This window comes from Suncus etruscus, chromosome 6 (assembly GCF_024139225.1).
Source record: "Suncus etruscus isolate mSunEtr1 chromosome 6, mSunEtr1.pri.cur, whole genome shotgun sequence".
Lineage (NCBI taxonomy): Eukaryota > Metazoa > Chordata > Mammalia > Eulipotyphla > Soricidae > Suncus > Suncus etruscus.
The window spans coordinates 29,262,995-29,278,878 of NC_064853.1; the positions used below are offsets into that span (position 1 = coordinate 29,262,995).

Genomic DNA, 15,884 nt, shown 5'->3' on the forward strand with positions numbered 1-15,884 from the left:
CCTTGGCTTAGGTGGGAGTCATCAAGCATATTTATTTCCAAGTAATGTCGAGGATCAATTGGACAGTTTAGGTTGAGCAAAAAGTAGGGTGCAAATCAGAACCCTGTTTATCATACTCCTGCAGTTCCTGGGGCTTGAAAAAACAGATGTACTCTCTGTTTTTTCCCTAAAATCTATAGATGTAATCTTGCATGCAAACAAAATCTTAGCAGAAGTTTTTTCTTAAGTATATTTAGGTAATAATCTATATTGGATCATTTTGGAGGATCCTTTAAGCAACCACAAGTGTCCCTGGAAGAAGAAGATGCAGGGAGCTGCAGCAGACAAAAGTAAAGACAGTGTGAACAAAGAAGCATAGACTGAAGTGGTATGCCCACAAGACAAGAAATATGGGCAGTCTCCAGGAACTAGAAGACACAGAAAGGCTTTGTCCTTTTAAGCCCCAGAATACAGACTTGAAAATCCCATGAAAATCCCATGATTTAAACCATAGAAATCCCATGATTTGTACCATTTAGATTTCTGGCTTTTAAAAACAGTGAGGGAATACACCTGTCTCCAAAACCCACCAAGTTTACTCAGTGGCAATAGGACGTGTGTCACAAATATTAAGTTATTCCTTAATGGTCTGAATTATCTTCCCATTTACAAATCTTGCTGGAAAATGCCTCTGCATCTGAATTACATTCTACATATCAGACAGGAAATCTCGTTTCTAGTCCCTCTGTCTTTCTCTTCTTTCTAAGTCCCGCTCTGCCTTCCTCCCTGTTTCTCTTGATATCTCTCTCATCTTGATATATATTATACATTATATTCTCTTCTGCCTATATTTAATCTTTTCCTTCATCTCTGACTCTGCCACCTTTCTCTTCTCTTATCCCCCACTGTTGTCTACATTGCTCTTCTCTCACTCATTGATTCTTTTCCTTGATCACTCACTTCATATTTTTCTATCACTCACTGCATTTCTTTTCAGGTTTCCAGTTGGTGTCTCTCAGTAGACCCTCTCTCTTCATCACTCTGCTCCATCCTAATACTTTCTCTTTATGCCTTCCTGCCTGTGTGCTTTCCTCTTTCCATTGATCTCTGCCGCTCTGCATGATTCTCTTTGTCTTGTCCCTCATCCTGCTGGCTCTCCTGCCTCTCTTTCACTCACAGGCCCCTTTACCTGCAATGGGGGGGTTGGGGTGGGACACACTTGGGATGTGCCTACAATGGGACAGGAATCTACAATTACATCTGCAGTCTCCACACGCACGTTAGCAGAGGATTCATCTGTTTAGTCATGCACCTGTCCGACACTGTGGGAGGACGGGAGAGGGAGGCAGAGACAAAAGATGTTTCATTGTGGCATTGTTCTTCTGGCTTAACCTAGCAACTCCCAGACAGGTGCCTCTTAATATTCCAACAGGGCTGTCAGCCCTACCAAAGAGAAATCACTTTTTCTTGGTCTACCCCTCTGCAAAATTAATATTTCCACTTTAATGATGATCATCTGTTGCTGGCAGGGGTAGGCGTGCTAGCCAAGAAAGAGTTCTAGGTGGGGGTTTCCAAACAGGAGCAGGTAGGAGTTAAACTTTCCTATTTGGAGGCAGAATTATGGTAAGGTAAAGACCTTGTTGAGGAAGATTATATATTTTTCCCATCATTGTCTCTAGATGATGTCTAGTTCATAGAATAATGTCTGACTTCCAAAAGGCATTTAATAAATACCTGCATGTATTAATGAATGAATGAACTTCAATCTTCATTGTGCCAAGTACTGATGTGCCTCATTGAACCAGCCACTGATTTCTCCTCTGCTAAATGGGAAGCGTGATACAACCTGTCTTCTACATCAACTGTGGGAAGAGTGAAGGGCAATATGGAAGCTGAATAGCAGGTTAGACCTCAGCTTCCTTTAGTGTTGGTGAGCTTGCTGGTGGTTCTGGAAGAGCTGCAGGGAGTAAGAAGTTTGGTGACTCTATGGAAGAAAGAGTGGGGCAGGGAAGAGAGATCATATACACATAGAGGGTCTGTGTGTGATATAACAGCTCTGGAACCACTGGCAAGAGTTCAATCTAGAAACTACTATGTTCCTGGTCAGAGGGATGGCTGACTCCCACCAAGAAGATCCAACCCTAAAGCAGGCACATCACTATTTTAGTGGGACTAAGCTGTACTTAGTAAGGACCCACTTCCCAAATGACTGGTGAGGACTTGTATTTCAGATGGGCAGAATTCCCTTATCCTTGCTACTGTCCAGTTCCTTCTCCCTGTCCAGGGAGTTAGGCCACCTTCACCTCTTCAATAAGGCTTCCTCTGACCACTTTTCTTAATCCTCCAGTCTACTCTGTACTGTGCCACATGAAGCACTCCTTTTACCATACTTATCTTACTTCAGGCCACTTATCACTTTCTGACATCCTCTAAAATTTACAAATGTTTTATATGGATATTTTGTATGTCATAGTTAAATTATAAACTCCATTAAGACAAGAATCTTTATTGCTTTTTCACTGTATAACCCAAGTACCTATAATAATCAGTTTTGCTTAGTGAAAGGAGATAGGATTTTTCATAAGATGATCACATTACTTCAATATATTGCATTGGCACTGGAAAGGACTTGAGATCATACATTCTTTTTTAAAAAATAATTTTTATTATTATGATTTAGGTAGCATGGTGACAATAGTGGTATTTTTATGGTTTTGATGAACAAAATTATGACAACTTCATTACCACCATAGTTTCCAAGACTGAAAGATCATACATTATACCCAGAGCAGTTAGATCCTGAGATGAAATCTAGGCCAAAATGCAAGTACTAACTGAAACCTTGGTGGTCACTAGAGTATCATATATGTGAGTATCACATATGTGAATATCACATATGTTCAAGCAAAATAATATTTTGGCCTTTTAAGGTTGTGGTGAGCCAGGTAATAGCAAATACACTGTCCTGCACACACACCGTAAGTTCTAAAATCTAAATAATACGTTGTTTATGTGAAGGTGACAGTGCAGACACCTGAGTGGTAGTGCAGTTAATTAGAAAAGAGTTTCCTCCTTAGATTGCAAACTGTATTCATCTCCTTTCCACTTCCAATTCCTGTCATTTTTGGTAGTGATTTATATTTTGGAGTAGTCAAAAACATTTGAATATATGAATAAGAGTAAATGGAAAATTTGTGCAAACCCTTATTGCCCACTGAATGTTCCTCTGTAACATTCAGAGAAAGTGGAAGCTACTGATAACCTGCCTTTGCTTCAAGACAATTCTGGGCAGTTCTCCATATCCACTAGAAATGGACCCTCCAGCTTTACTGTATTTGAGGATACTTTGAAAGAAATACTTCACTAAGCTACCAAAGTATCTTAGGGTGACATTTTCAACATACAGATCATCCCAAAATTTTTTTGGCAATGAATAATTGGGAGTTTTCACCCCAATTTTCCCCTTCTCATATCTATAATATATTGGGAAAAAATTGTTCCCTGAGTTATTGCCTTCTCCTTCTCCTTGCCTGGATCTTAAATCTTTGTTCAAAGACAGCTTTTTTTAATTGAAAATGTTCACTCTTTCCTTCCCCTGCCACGTTCCATATCTTGACTCAGAGCCATCACAGTAAATCATCTTAAGTGAGAAGGCCAGAAGTTCTCAGAGTTTGAGGAAATTGTAACATGGTTGGAGAAGGATGGGGAAAGAAGTTTGTCCCAGAATACTCTCCTTTAAAGCATTGCATTTTAAACAGATCTTGTACAAACTATCCACAAGACTCAGTGGGTTGTTTGACTGGGACAAGCTAGTTTCTTTCCTTCTATATCTGAAAGGTCATTGTTGATGAGAATATCTTCTAGGGTTGTTTCAAGTCGATCAGTCCCTACAGACTGGAAAAAGAGGGTCACAAATTCAGCCTCCCTCTTTCATTCATGTATGCAGATAGTACCCCTATGTTAATTCTTATGGACAGAGGGATGGATGTGACAATCACTCAGTGGGACTCAGGTCCTACTCTTGGCTCAAGGATCATTCCTGATTGTATTCAGTGGTGCTGGGAATCAAACCAGCATGCAGGGCTAGTGTCTTAACCTCTCTGCTATCTCTCCAGCCCCAGTACTCTTATGTTACTTAGTTCGATCACTTGTTTCCCTACCAGCACTGTGATGCAGGTATCACCTTTGTATTAACAGTGAGAAAGGGAGGTGCAGGGTGCTGGAAAGATACAAGGTCTTACAGAGTTCCAGTAATCTTCCTCTTGTGCTTAGGGATAAATACTCCAATATTAGTGTGGAAAGCAATAGTTATTCTTTTGTGTTTTCTCTTATGTGAGAAATCTGGGGAGAACTACACAGGTTGTCCAGTGAGGAAATTCTGATGCAGTTGTAGAGAATGAGTATCACTGTAGAGTAATAGTAAGACTCTCTCACTCTCTCTCTTTCTCTTCCCCATCCTCCTCTCCCTCTGTGTCTCCCCCTCCTTCCCTTATACTCATTCTTTCTCCCTGCATTCTCTGTGTCTCTGTTGCCTTTCCTCCTCTAGGGTCTCACAAGAGCTAATCTGGCCTTTCTCTCACAGCAAGATAATCCCAGTTCAATTCAACTGCTTGCAAGGAAATTCAGTACCTTCAGTTCAAAGATTCCACAGCATGAAGACTGCAAGCTGCTTCACTCTTTCTGACCTTTCCACAAAATCGTCCCTGCCACTTTTATTAGCCATCCTTCTTTTGACTATAAGTGAATCACAAGTCCACCTTGACTCAATAATAAGTACGTAGGCCACAAGGTCACAGCCCAAACTAGTATGTAAGTGCATTGGTTATTTCCAACCTGCTATTTCCAGCCCATGGCAAAGCCAGATTTGGCTTAGATACAGCAGGTTCCAAGCCTTCTGGTGCAGTTTATAACCAGGCCCTGAGGGACCTCTCCTTCCAGTCTTCCCTCAGCCCCAGGCACACTTGTGACTCTTACCATTGGCACACAAACTGGGATCTGTTCTGAAGTGGACTAGAGCCTGGCTCGGCTAACTCAGCCAGCTGCCTCTGCAAACTCTGGCAGCGAGACAGTCTCCCAGGTCTGCTGGCCAGACAAACCATGGCCAATGCCAACTTGCGGAGTTCCCAAGGAAGGGAACAGTGAAGGTCAGTCCTATTCAGAAGAAGAAAGCAGGTGGCAGGCCCAGAGCACAGTGAGTCTGCGGCACTTGTCATTGTCATAAACAAGTCATCTGGTGTTTTTCCTTCTCCCACAAGGCTCTGGCCTGGGATGACTCAGGCTATGACAGGAAAGGTGTCTTCAAGTTGGGAAACAGCCCAGGGGGCTAGAAGCTCAGGGTTTGGAGGCAGACATTCCTGAATTGCAGTCCTGACTCTGTCATTGCTGTTATGTGACTTTAGACAAGTTCTTGAGCAAAGAGAAAATAAAATGTCTTTTTCCCTGGGCACTTGTGAAGATTAAATTGCACTTGTAAGCACGATACCTAGCATGGTGCAAAAGACACAGTGGATGCTCCATAAATGCTAGTTTTTAGTTTTCATGTCCTGAATCATATTCTTTCCCAATCTGGCAATTCCTTAGAGAAAGAGGTAAGAATTTCCTCACTTTATCATCTCTATGACCTTGACCTAGACTAGAATGGTGGCAAAGACTCCAGGACTGTAAAAATGATACTAAGTTGTCTAAAGGCTGAGGGATTGACTCTGGAAACCCAAGAGAAAGAAAATGTGATCTGGGACACTGGAATGGTCTGGGCAAAGGCCTGGAGACAGACTTAGTTTTTCTGGGTTGTGATGGGCAAGGTAAGAAATGAGAGATATAGGCATTAGGCATTATGTTGAACAAGTAATCAGTCCTCTCTATAATTGAACTGGTCAGCTTTTTCAAACTTTTAAGTATAAAGGCAGCTGGCAACCACTGAGAATTCTTATTCAATGGAGTGGCACGATCATATCTGCATTATAGAATAATCCCCTTGGCTAGCTTGTAGTAACTGGTGTAGAGATAGGCTGTCCTATGGTAGAAAGACACTTTAGAACTGGATAACCATAATGCAGGGTAAAGAGGGTGCTGGACTTTCATATAATGACAGCAAGAGATTGGAGAGAAGGGAGCAAATTCAAAAAATAGATTGTTAATATGCGTAAAGAGTTGGTGACAGCACGATGTTCAGAGATGAGGGCTCTAAGAACAGTGATAACTTCTCTAAATGCAGTCACTTCAGAAAGCCTGGAAGCGTGGCAAGGGCTTTTTGGTGAAAAGGTCTAGAGCAGGGGTCTCAAACTCAGGGCCCTCTGAACAACATTTTGTGGCCCGCGGCCGGCCTTCAAATATCACAGTATTCGCGATTATTTGCTTACCGAACAATCACAATAAAAATCGCATTAGTAAGAAAAAAAATTGCATTAAACATTCACATATCCCGAGCAGTTCCGTTTGGGGTATGCAAATGTTTAATGCGATTTTTTGCGATTTTTTTCTTATTAATGTGATTTTTTATTGCGAATATTCGGTAAGCGAAATCCCTTATGCAGCCCTGCCTTACCCCGACTTTGCCTCCTGCGGCCCCCAGGTAAATTGAGTTTGAGACCCCTCATCTAGAGGGAAGAAATAATCATGCATGGAGTAGATAAGACTTGTGCTATTGAATAGTTGCTTGTTATAATTCTCTTAAAGTGCTCATGAGCAATATGAAGAATTAGCTCTTTCTGTTCTCCAGAGAATTTAATAGGTTATATTTAATGGTAGAATGGGGACAATACTTAGGATGAGTCCTTTTTCTGGACGTGACCAAAGTGGATAACTGATTCTACAGCTTCAAAAAGGCCCTGAGCTGCCTACATCTGGGACTGTGTGACTTCAGACCATGGAAGTCCAGTGAGTTCCAAAGGGATAAAGTGTGTCCTAAAAGCTGTGACCTATGAGCTCTCACTACCTATAAGTGGATTCTGGCTCCTTCTCTTCTGATTCTTTGGCTTTGAGCAAATGCTTTAATCACTCTGTACACTGGTTTTGTAATCTGTAAGTGGAAGAAAATAATAATACTGCTAAGGTTGTCTGAAGTTCATGGAAGGCAGTGCCTACAGATAGTTCAGCAGTGAGTAGTATTACTATTTTAATTACTGTTGTCGTATTTATGACAAATCCTCTGCTCGTTGTCTCATACTCTTTTCAAAGTTGTTCCTTAACATACACACTTACAGATATGAAGCTTGGACGAAATGTGGCAAGAACATTTTTGGATTATTACCGACTGAATCCCATGGTGGAGAAAGTGGCGATTCCCATGCCAAGGCTGCGGTAAGTGGCAAAACAGAGAAATAGGGGCTAAAGTCCTACTTAACCTACATCATGAGGTACCTCAGCACAGTAGGTAGCACTTCAGTCTGAGTTTCATAACTAGTTTCATGAGGAGAGAAGTTCAGGAAATGAATCTCTTTTCAGAAAACTGTGCCAGGGCCCCATATGCTGAAGGTGCCATTACTCCTGGAGCTGAGCCCTGTGGGCATTTTGCAATGAATGTGCTGGCTTGCCCTAGCTCTAGGCTCATTTACTTTTCCCTACAAAGACCCAGTGCCCAGTGATTACCCTGCCATACCACTCTTTCATCTGACCTTGCCCTTGTGGTGTTTTATTTTCTGAGAGCCTTTGTACTGAAAGACCTTCCTTTCTATCCAATTAGACTCTTCAACAATGTTCATTAGTTATTTATCGAGCCAATTACTTCGTGCACATGATCTAATATATTACTCATAGAGATGATAGCCTTTGCATTACAAATCAGGAAATGGTGGCTCAGAAAGGAAAAGAGAAGGGCCTGACATCAGCATTTAGGAAGAGGCAGGGTTTGATTTTGGGTTTTTGATATTTCAAGTTTAGACTGAAGTCAGTTAAGCTTTGCCTCTAGAGAGAAACCATGCTAATTCTCAGTGCTTGTTCAAGTTCTGTCTCGGGCTCATACTAACTATGACAACTTAGTTAACTTTCTTGGCCTCTTAAAACCATTTTCAATCTGCCTTTTTTAGGATTGAGACAATCACCTCCCAAAGAACATTAAATATAAAATACATGACTATCTAGAGTATCTGGAAACTAGTCAGTGCTCAGTGATATGTTTCCATCTCTTATGGTTTCAAGATTTATGTTTCCAACTTTCTATCAACGTATATAAGCATAGAGAAAGCCCCGGACTCTGTAGGATGGGGTTGTCCTAGAGTCCATACTCATCAAACAAAGAGTTGTTTTTTGTTTTTCTTTTTGTTTTTTTTTTTGTGTGTGTGTTTTTGTTTTGTTTTGTTTTGTTTTGTTTTGTCTCTGAGCCTTAGCTACATGCAGTGTCTATGCGACAGTGGTACTTAACTCATACCCATTTTTTGTCACCTACCATTCTGGGTCACTGTGTCACTTGTACTCCTGGGCTACCTGCTCTTTTCAGAGGCTCTCTCCATCTCCTCTTTGTGTCAGGCTGTGTTGATGTCCTGCAAGGCATATGTGCATACATTCCTCATTCGCTCCAGTACAACAGTGTTTTATATCAAGCTCAGGAAGTAGGGGGTGAAGAAATTTTACATGATGAAGCTGTGACCCATGCCTTTGAGGCACTCCCCTCTGGAGAAAATGCTCAGTTAATTCTTAGAAGTCACTCTTGATTGGTTCGAGTTCTTTAAAAATGTAAAGCTTCATCATACTCAAAAGATTTCTGAGAATCTCATTTATAGGTTAATTTGAGAATTGTCTCTTTCAGGTCTTCTATAATTCTGAATGAAATTTTGATCCCTGACCACTTTTTTTTTTTGGCCTGTATCACTCTTCACAGACCAGTAAAATGGAATTGCCACTGAGGGGGGACTATAGTACCATGTAGACCTCCTCTCCTTAAAGTGTGGTAGGAGCTAAGATCCAGGGAGCGGAAAGTTTGGTTAGAGCTCAGTCTTCACAGCCCACCTGGTGTGTTCATCAGCTAGTGAGGAATTTTGGGGAGACTGAATGGAGCCCTTGAAAGCTGTGTCTAAAGGATACAAGAAAGTTTCCTGCACCAGATTTCAATGCTTTATAGAAGCTTTTTTTTTGAATCTTTGTAAGAACAGACATGGCTAGCTCATAGTGAGCCTCTTAAATTCACAGTCTAAGAATTTGAGGTAACTATACCTGTCTTTAAATTTGAAAAAAACCACCATTACTCCCTGGCCATCTCTGGGAAGAGAATCCTGCCCTCCTCAGACCAGACATGCCACTCAGCTTGCCATTGGAAGAAAAGAAAACCAGCTTTTTTTTCCTCAATTGCTTGATAGATGGATGCAAGGCTCTGACAGCGCACTTTATCAAATACATTGTATTTTTGGATTGTTTTCCACCCAGACATCAAAGAGCAAAGTGAAAGCACAGTTCTGGTTTTAAAAGAAAATTATATATATTTTGACTTAAAACGTATCCTTGTTTTCTCTCATTTCTGTGGATAATTATAATATGTCAGTTTCCACCCACATAGTGACAGAAACCTGTTGGCACTCTATGTACTGAACCCCCTTTCAGAGCAGGTCCCAAGGAAGGGCAGCAATGTGGGTTGAGAGCACAGGCTCAGGGACAAGGTATTGATAATCACAGCTGACAGAATGATTAGTCACGAGAATAAAAGCTCTTATTGCTCATCTTGTGCATAGTTAGGAAGCAACAGGGAAATATTGGGAGCCTCAGAGGAGAGACAGAGCAGAGGATTATGGGACTGGCACCGTGGTGTTTTTTATTTTTGTGTGTGTGTTTAAGTGGTCTGAGAATCACAGTTACTTCATGCTCTGGGGCCACCATGTGCACCTCAGGAGATCAGAGGTATGGAGAAGAAAGGTATAAGCCACACACAACAACAGAGCTCCAGAATAAGGAGTAGAAATGCTCAGATAGAATTCAACTATGTCTTTTTATAAAACCTTTCATTTCCTACTGCTGCTCTCTGAGGTCTTGACCTACACTTAGAACTTCATGCTCAGTCTCTTGCACAGCCCTTCCTGTTGTGTGTATCCTTCACACCTGCTACTGGAAGTCACTTCCTACCTGAGCTTGGAGCTGAGCAGCCAACTTCTCTCAGGCCTCCATGTCATTATTCATCCTTTCTCCACTTCCTGGAATATTCTTCTTTTTCATGTTGACATGGTGAGAATCTACTTCTTCTCAATGTCCAGTATATATGTCAGGCCTTGGTGCATTGCCACAGGTCACCCAGAAAGCAACTTGCCCTCGGATGGCTTCTTGACTGCCCTGTTTGTCCCTCTAACCTGGTACTTCCCAGGGTGTGTCGCCATGATATTGCTCCATGCTGGCATTTTCTACCCAGTATATGACTCCTTCAGGAGCTCTTCTGGTTACTCCTGTGTCCTGAATGCCAGGCACAGCAGCTAGAACATAAAATAACCCAAATTAGCCCAGAACATAAATATAATTAAAACAATAGAACTGACAAAGCCACTTAGGAACCATCTACTTCAACCTTTTTATGTTGACAAAAATGAGACTTCATCAAACACTCTCCACACCAACCAGTAAGTATTTGGCAGCTAACAGGAGACCTGTAAAAGGCTTTGGGAAATAAGTAGGGTTGTCATTTATTTTTAAAGGGTATGTAGGCCAGAGAGGTAACTCAGTGGGGTAGAATGCATGGTCATCATGTACAAGGCTCAGGTTTCATTCTCTGTACTCCACAGATGCCTGAATACTACTAGCCATGGCTCTAGGGGCCCCAGAGACTCGGGGCCCTGAGGGCTGCTGATTATGGCCTCTATGAAAAAATAAATCACATAAAGTGGCTGGAGTGATATCATAGCCAGTAGGGCATTGACCTGAATTTCATAGCCAGCATCTCATTTGATTCCCTGAGTCTGCCAGGAGTAATTTCTGAGTAAAGACCTAGAAGTAACTCTTGGGAAGAGCCAGGTCTAAACACACACAAATAGAATTTAAGAGCATGAAAATAAAAGGACTAAGTATGAAAAGACCAAGAAAGTTATATTCAAAGGGAACACTCAGGCCTAGAAACTAAGAACAAGAAAGATTAAGATAAGGCTAAAAGTTCATATCTATTCTCCAAAGACTTCTCAAGCACCTTCTCTAATCCCAGGCCTGTGCTTTGCTTCCTTCAGGAATTACAGAGAAAAATAGAACCTCAAATTCACAGCCTCCTGAGAGAAGCAGTTGAGGGCAAGAACTCTCTAGAAAGTAATGTGCTGAGGAGCATGGTACAAAAAGTCAGAGAAGTGTGGCTGGTTTTCTGGGACTGCACTTCCCCCAAGAGATGAATGGGAGAGAGTAGTGTGGGATCATGGAAAATAGAAGTCTTCAGTTGCCTCTAGCACTGACCCCCCCCCCCCATCCCTGCTGCCTGTGTCCAGACAGCATGGCAGTTACTTACCTAGCTCTTCCTTACACTGAATGCCTTCTCTCAGGCTGCCATCTACTTTGGCTGTCACATTGGTGACCAAAGGTGTGCTTTCTCTCCAGGGAAGCAACCTCTTTTATTCCCACCTCCACCCCCCAAAGCTTTCCCACTTGACTTCCTCTGTGCCTCATTAGAGTTGAGAACTGTATTTCTCAATGGCATCCAAATTCACAAATCTCTTCTCCAATCTCCCTTTTCTCAAAACCTATGTGGCAGGAAAGCTGTAAGTTCTTTAAAGGTACATATTTTTAGAAATGTAGAAATAGGAGCTCCAGGAAGGGAAAGGATACAAGTTATATAATGTCTAAACTACATTTTAGCATGAATTCCAAGCTTTTGATGGGCCCTAAGATCTAGATGCAGCTCTCACATGCTAGACAGCTATGCTCTGTTTTCCATAAGGGTGACATTTCAGGCAGCAAGGCTTCCCAATGCCTAAGATCTATCATAGATGATTCTTAGGTGTGCTGCCACACATTTCAGCTTTACCTAATTGCTTCATCAAACAGCAAAGGGAAATGGGTAACTCCAAGGTCACAAATCACTTCCCTAACTTCAAGAGCTCAGAGATCCCAGGTATGACCTTTATTGTTGTCCACTCTGTATTGCAGTTCTTATTGTTTTGTGTAGCTTTTTTGAATGTCACCTCTAAGATATAGGCTCCTGCCTGGCATCTAGCATCACATCTATGGAAGTAATGTGTCTGAGTTGCTTTTATTCCCTTTTCTCATCTAAACTCACAAGCAAGATTGGGCTATTTCACCCGTATTTTGCAAACAAAACTCCTGGAAGGTAAATAACTTGCCCAAGGTTAAATCTCTCTTTGCCAATTGGTCTGGGGCTTTCGATCAGTTCTTTTGGCTTCTAAAATCTTCACTTTTCACTGTGAACCTTAGCCTAAAGCATGAACAAATGCTATCAGTAAGTATCTTATGAGAGCAAATTAAAAAAAAAAAAGAAAAAATTGGTTCTTGTGCATAAGTCTAATGTATGAACAAAACAAACAGTGAACACCTGGAAAAGAAATGTTAAACAATATTGATTTCTATGCTGAATGCTGGGACACAGAGACAAAGGAGACCCCCTCCTCAAGTATGCTTACTAAGAGCCTCCTGACTTGTGGGCAAAACAGACGTATTCCTGAATGCCATCATGAGACTTTACTGAGGACTGTGGAGTTCATACTGTGATTTATGCTGAAGGACTTCCCAAGCCATAGTTCTTCTATATGTTGATTCTCATCCCATCTTGAAATATATTGAATGGGTGAGGATCTATATGGAAAGAAAGGTACATGTGCTAAAACTGCAGTTAGTATGTCTCCAGAACCAGAAAAACACAATGCATCCCTGTCGACCTAACAGTTATTCATTGAGTTAGCAGGATGGAATTCCTGGGTTAAAGAAGCAGAGGATGAATGAAGTCTTTGTTCCTAGGAGGTCAGAGGTCAGTAGGGAATCTAGACCTGCACACAGGATGTTTTGGTACATTGTGTATATGTGCTGTCTTTCTTCTCTCTTTCTGTTATCTTCCCCTTTACAGGAAAGAAAAACCCCCTTCCTACAAGCACCCACATCTACGGGGCTCGGCCAGCAACTGCCCCAATGGCAAAGGGGACAAGAAGAATTCAGTGAACCACAAAGACCCTTCAAATTCTTTTTAAAGACATGGGGTTGGTCCAGAAAAGTCTTGTGGAGGCAAAACATGCATTTCCTGCTGGAGTGGAGTGGGGTGATTTTAATCACCCTTCTTTAGTTTCCAAGATAAAAATTGTTGGGATAATGAATAAGCTAGTGAAAGATAAATGGAAAATGAAAAATTCCACCATTGATCTTTTTTCCTTCTACCAATAGAAAATCAATTGTGAGACTTCAGCTTAAGGCTCCCGAACAAAATAAGACACTCAAGCCAGGCAGGTACAGATGCTTTTTCCCACAACATGGAGATTCTCACTGGAAAGAGAGAAATCTTTTAAAAGGTTTGACATCTTAGGTCAGTGCTTTCAAAGTCCCCTTAACTTATTAAGTCGTATAGTTATTCCAGTAAGTTACCTTTTAAATAGCTTCTGGTTGGTTGTTGGCAGTGTAGAAATGCTGCAGCCATACTTGCTAATTCCAAGCAACAACAACTGTATGTATAATTCAAAGACATTGGGACCAAGGGGACACAATTTTTGAAATCACAGTAGTCCTAGACACAGGGTCAGTGAATGCATTTGTAAACTGCCTGACCACGGAAGAGGTGGTTATTGCTAACCTATCAGGAAGGGCTGGTTGATTGCCAGCTAAGGCAAGTGCAAAAGACAAAGAGTGCAGTGCAGGGCAGGTGGGAGTGATAAAATAAACAAGACAGTAGCAATTCCCAGGGTGGGGCAAGCACAATATTGTGCGTTTTTCTGAAGAGTACAAGTGCCTTTGTATGATGAATGGGTCTGGGGAGGCAGCTCCCTTCCTGCCTGCCTAGCAGAAGGCTGAGTCACCATGACAGCCTGCTAATTAAAATGACCTCCGGAAATGAGGATTAGGAGATAGGGAGAGGAAGGCGAACTCAGGGGAGATAGGGCCTTTAGCACAAACCTCCAGTTACATATTCTTTTCTTTGGGTTGGTGATTTTTGAAGTGTGTTGCAAAAATTGAGAGCAAATCTTATTCTCCCTTTGCTTATTGGTTTTTGGAAAAGATAACAAAGAACCATATGTTAGTTGGCAACAAATATCTTGTTGTATATACTCCCCTGGGTTCTTGTTGCCCAGAGGAACACAAATAAAATGTTTATGCAGCTTGTTCCTTGGACTATTCTTGGCACTGTTCCCTGTGTGTCTCCCTCCCACTTTCTCGAGAACCATCAGCCCCAATTTGGCATCACCCATAATTTGAGGTCATGCACTCAATCACCAAGTTAAGGAAACACAGTGGAGACTTGACTTTTCAGCAGCTCCCATCTTCTTCCTGCAGAATTTAGTTGACTGCAACTGTTCATTCTGCACACATAGTGTGGCAATTCTCTTGGAATCAACAGCATCACTTGAGAGAGCCCCCAGTAGAAGGAGACTGCACAAAATCAAAGAGATCATGGACTAAAATTATTCTTCCTGTATCACATCACTAACACTTTTATAATGTGATCCTATTTAGGCCTTCTTGCTAAAAACTGCACCAATGAGTTGAATACCAGGCAATACATAGATTATATGGTTATAGTTAAAGAGATAGAACGTGCAGCCAAGCAATATTGCCTCTGATTCTGTATTAAAATCCCGATTCTGTCTCTTCATGTTTGTATGACTTTAGCCAAGTTATTTAACCTCTTTGAATCTTGGTTTCCTTACCTGTAAAATGGAAATAGCAATGCTTGCCTCATTACAGTAATTCAATCGTTTTGATGAATTTAGGTGTGTAAAATGTCAGCCAGAGTACTCACTGAATCAGACTTATAATCCTTTGGAATATAGCTAGCATAGCAAATACAAAATAGTGAGGAGCTGTTTATCTTTGAGATGGAAGATAAGAGAAGTTAAGCAATTAAGAGTAGAAAAGCAATAGTAGAGCAATAGCACAACAGGTATTTGCAAGGCCATGTTTGCCTTGCACATGGTCAACTCGGGCTGGATCCCTGATATACCATATGGTCCCCTGAACCTGTTAGGAGTAATGCAGAGTCAGAAGTAACCCCTGAGTGCCACTGGGTGTAACCCCCCCAAAAATATTTTAAAAAATGGGAAAGCAAGATCACCACCATTTAAAAGAGGAAGGGACACCCTAGACAGCTTTTTTTAATTTTTTTTAATTTTTTAAAAATACGGAATGCTTCACAAATTTGTGTGTCATCCTTATGCAGGGGCCATGCTAATCTTCTCTGTATCGTTCCAATTTTAGTAATATGTGCTGCTGAAGCTTTTTATCCAAAAGAAGCAAACACTTGTGTGATTGTGTGTGTGTGTGTGCATGCGCGCACGTGTGTGCACACTTGTGTGTGTTTGTGAGAAAGAGGGACATACCAGGCAGTACTCAGAGCTTACTCCTGTCTCTGCACTCAGGGACAGCTCTCAGCATGGCTCAGGGGATCATATGTGGGGCCAGGGTTTTTACCTGTGTTGGCTGTGTGCCTTATCCACTGTACTATCACTCTAGCCCCAAGGAGAAAACTTATTCTATGTTACCAAAGTTATGGACCAAATACAGCTAGGGAATCTTAGTAGGACTTTAAATTCAAATTTAAGGAAAACTTTTAATCAAATGGAGTGGTCAACCATTGACAGGCTCCTGTGGGAGACAGCGAGCTCCCCATTATTAGCAAATTCTTACTGAGCATCTTTCAAGAAGGAAAAGTAGGGAAACTCCATCTCTAAGGGGATGCTAGATACACAGTGGTAGATAACTGGAGAGAAACCATGCGAGGCAGAGAATAACGTTTATACTCTGAAAGTATTGCTTCATGCTAAAGCAAGTATCAGTAGATGTTTCTGAACTGTGTGTGCCCA

The 15,884-nt window shown here is 41.5% G+C and overlaps 1 protein-coding gene and 1 non-coding gene across 2 annotated transcripts in view; one reads left to right on the forward strand and one right to left on the reverse strand.

Moving 5' to 3' along the window:
* Nucleotides 1-14,187, forward strand: part of AGBL4 (AGBL carboxypeptidase 4) — a 1,193,307-nt gene extending 1,179,120 nt beyond the window's left edge. The window contains 2 exon segments of the mRNA XM_049775185.1: nt 7,182-7,278; nt 12,947-14,187. Of these exon segments, the coding sequence (XP_049631142.1) occupies nt 7,182-7,278; nt 12,947-13,067 (218 nt within the window). The 3' untranslated portion in view covers nt 13,068-14,187.
* Nucleotides 14,188-15,196: 1,009 nt separating this feature from the next.
* LOC126013089 (U6 spliceosomal RNA) lies at nt 15,197-15,300 on the reverse strand. The gene has a single exon (XR_007497422.1). It is a non-coding gene; the product is annotated as a U6 spliceosomal RNA (small nuclear RNA).
* Nucleotides 15,301-15,884: the final 584 nt, after the last annotated feature.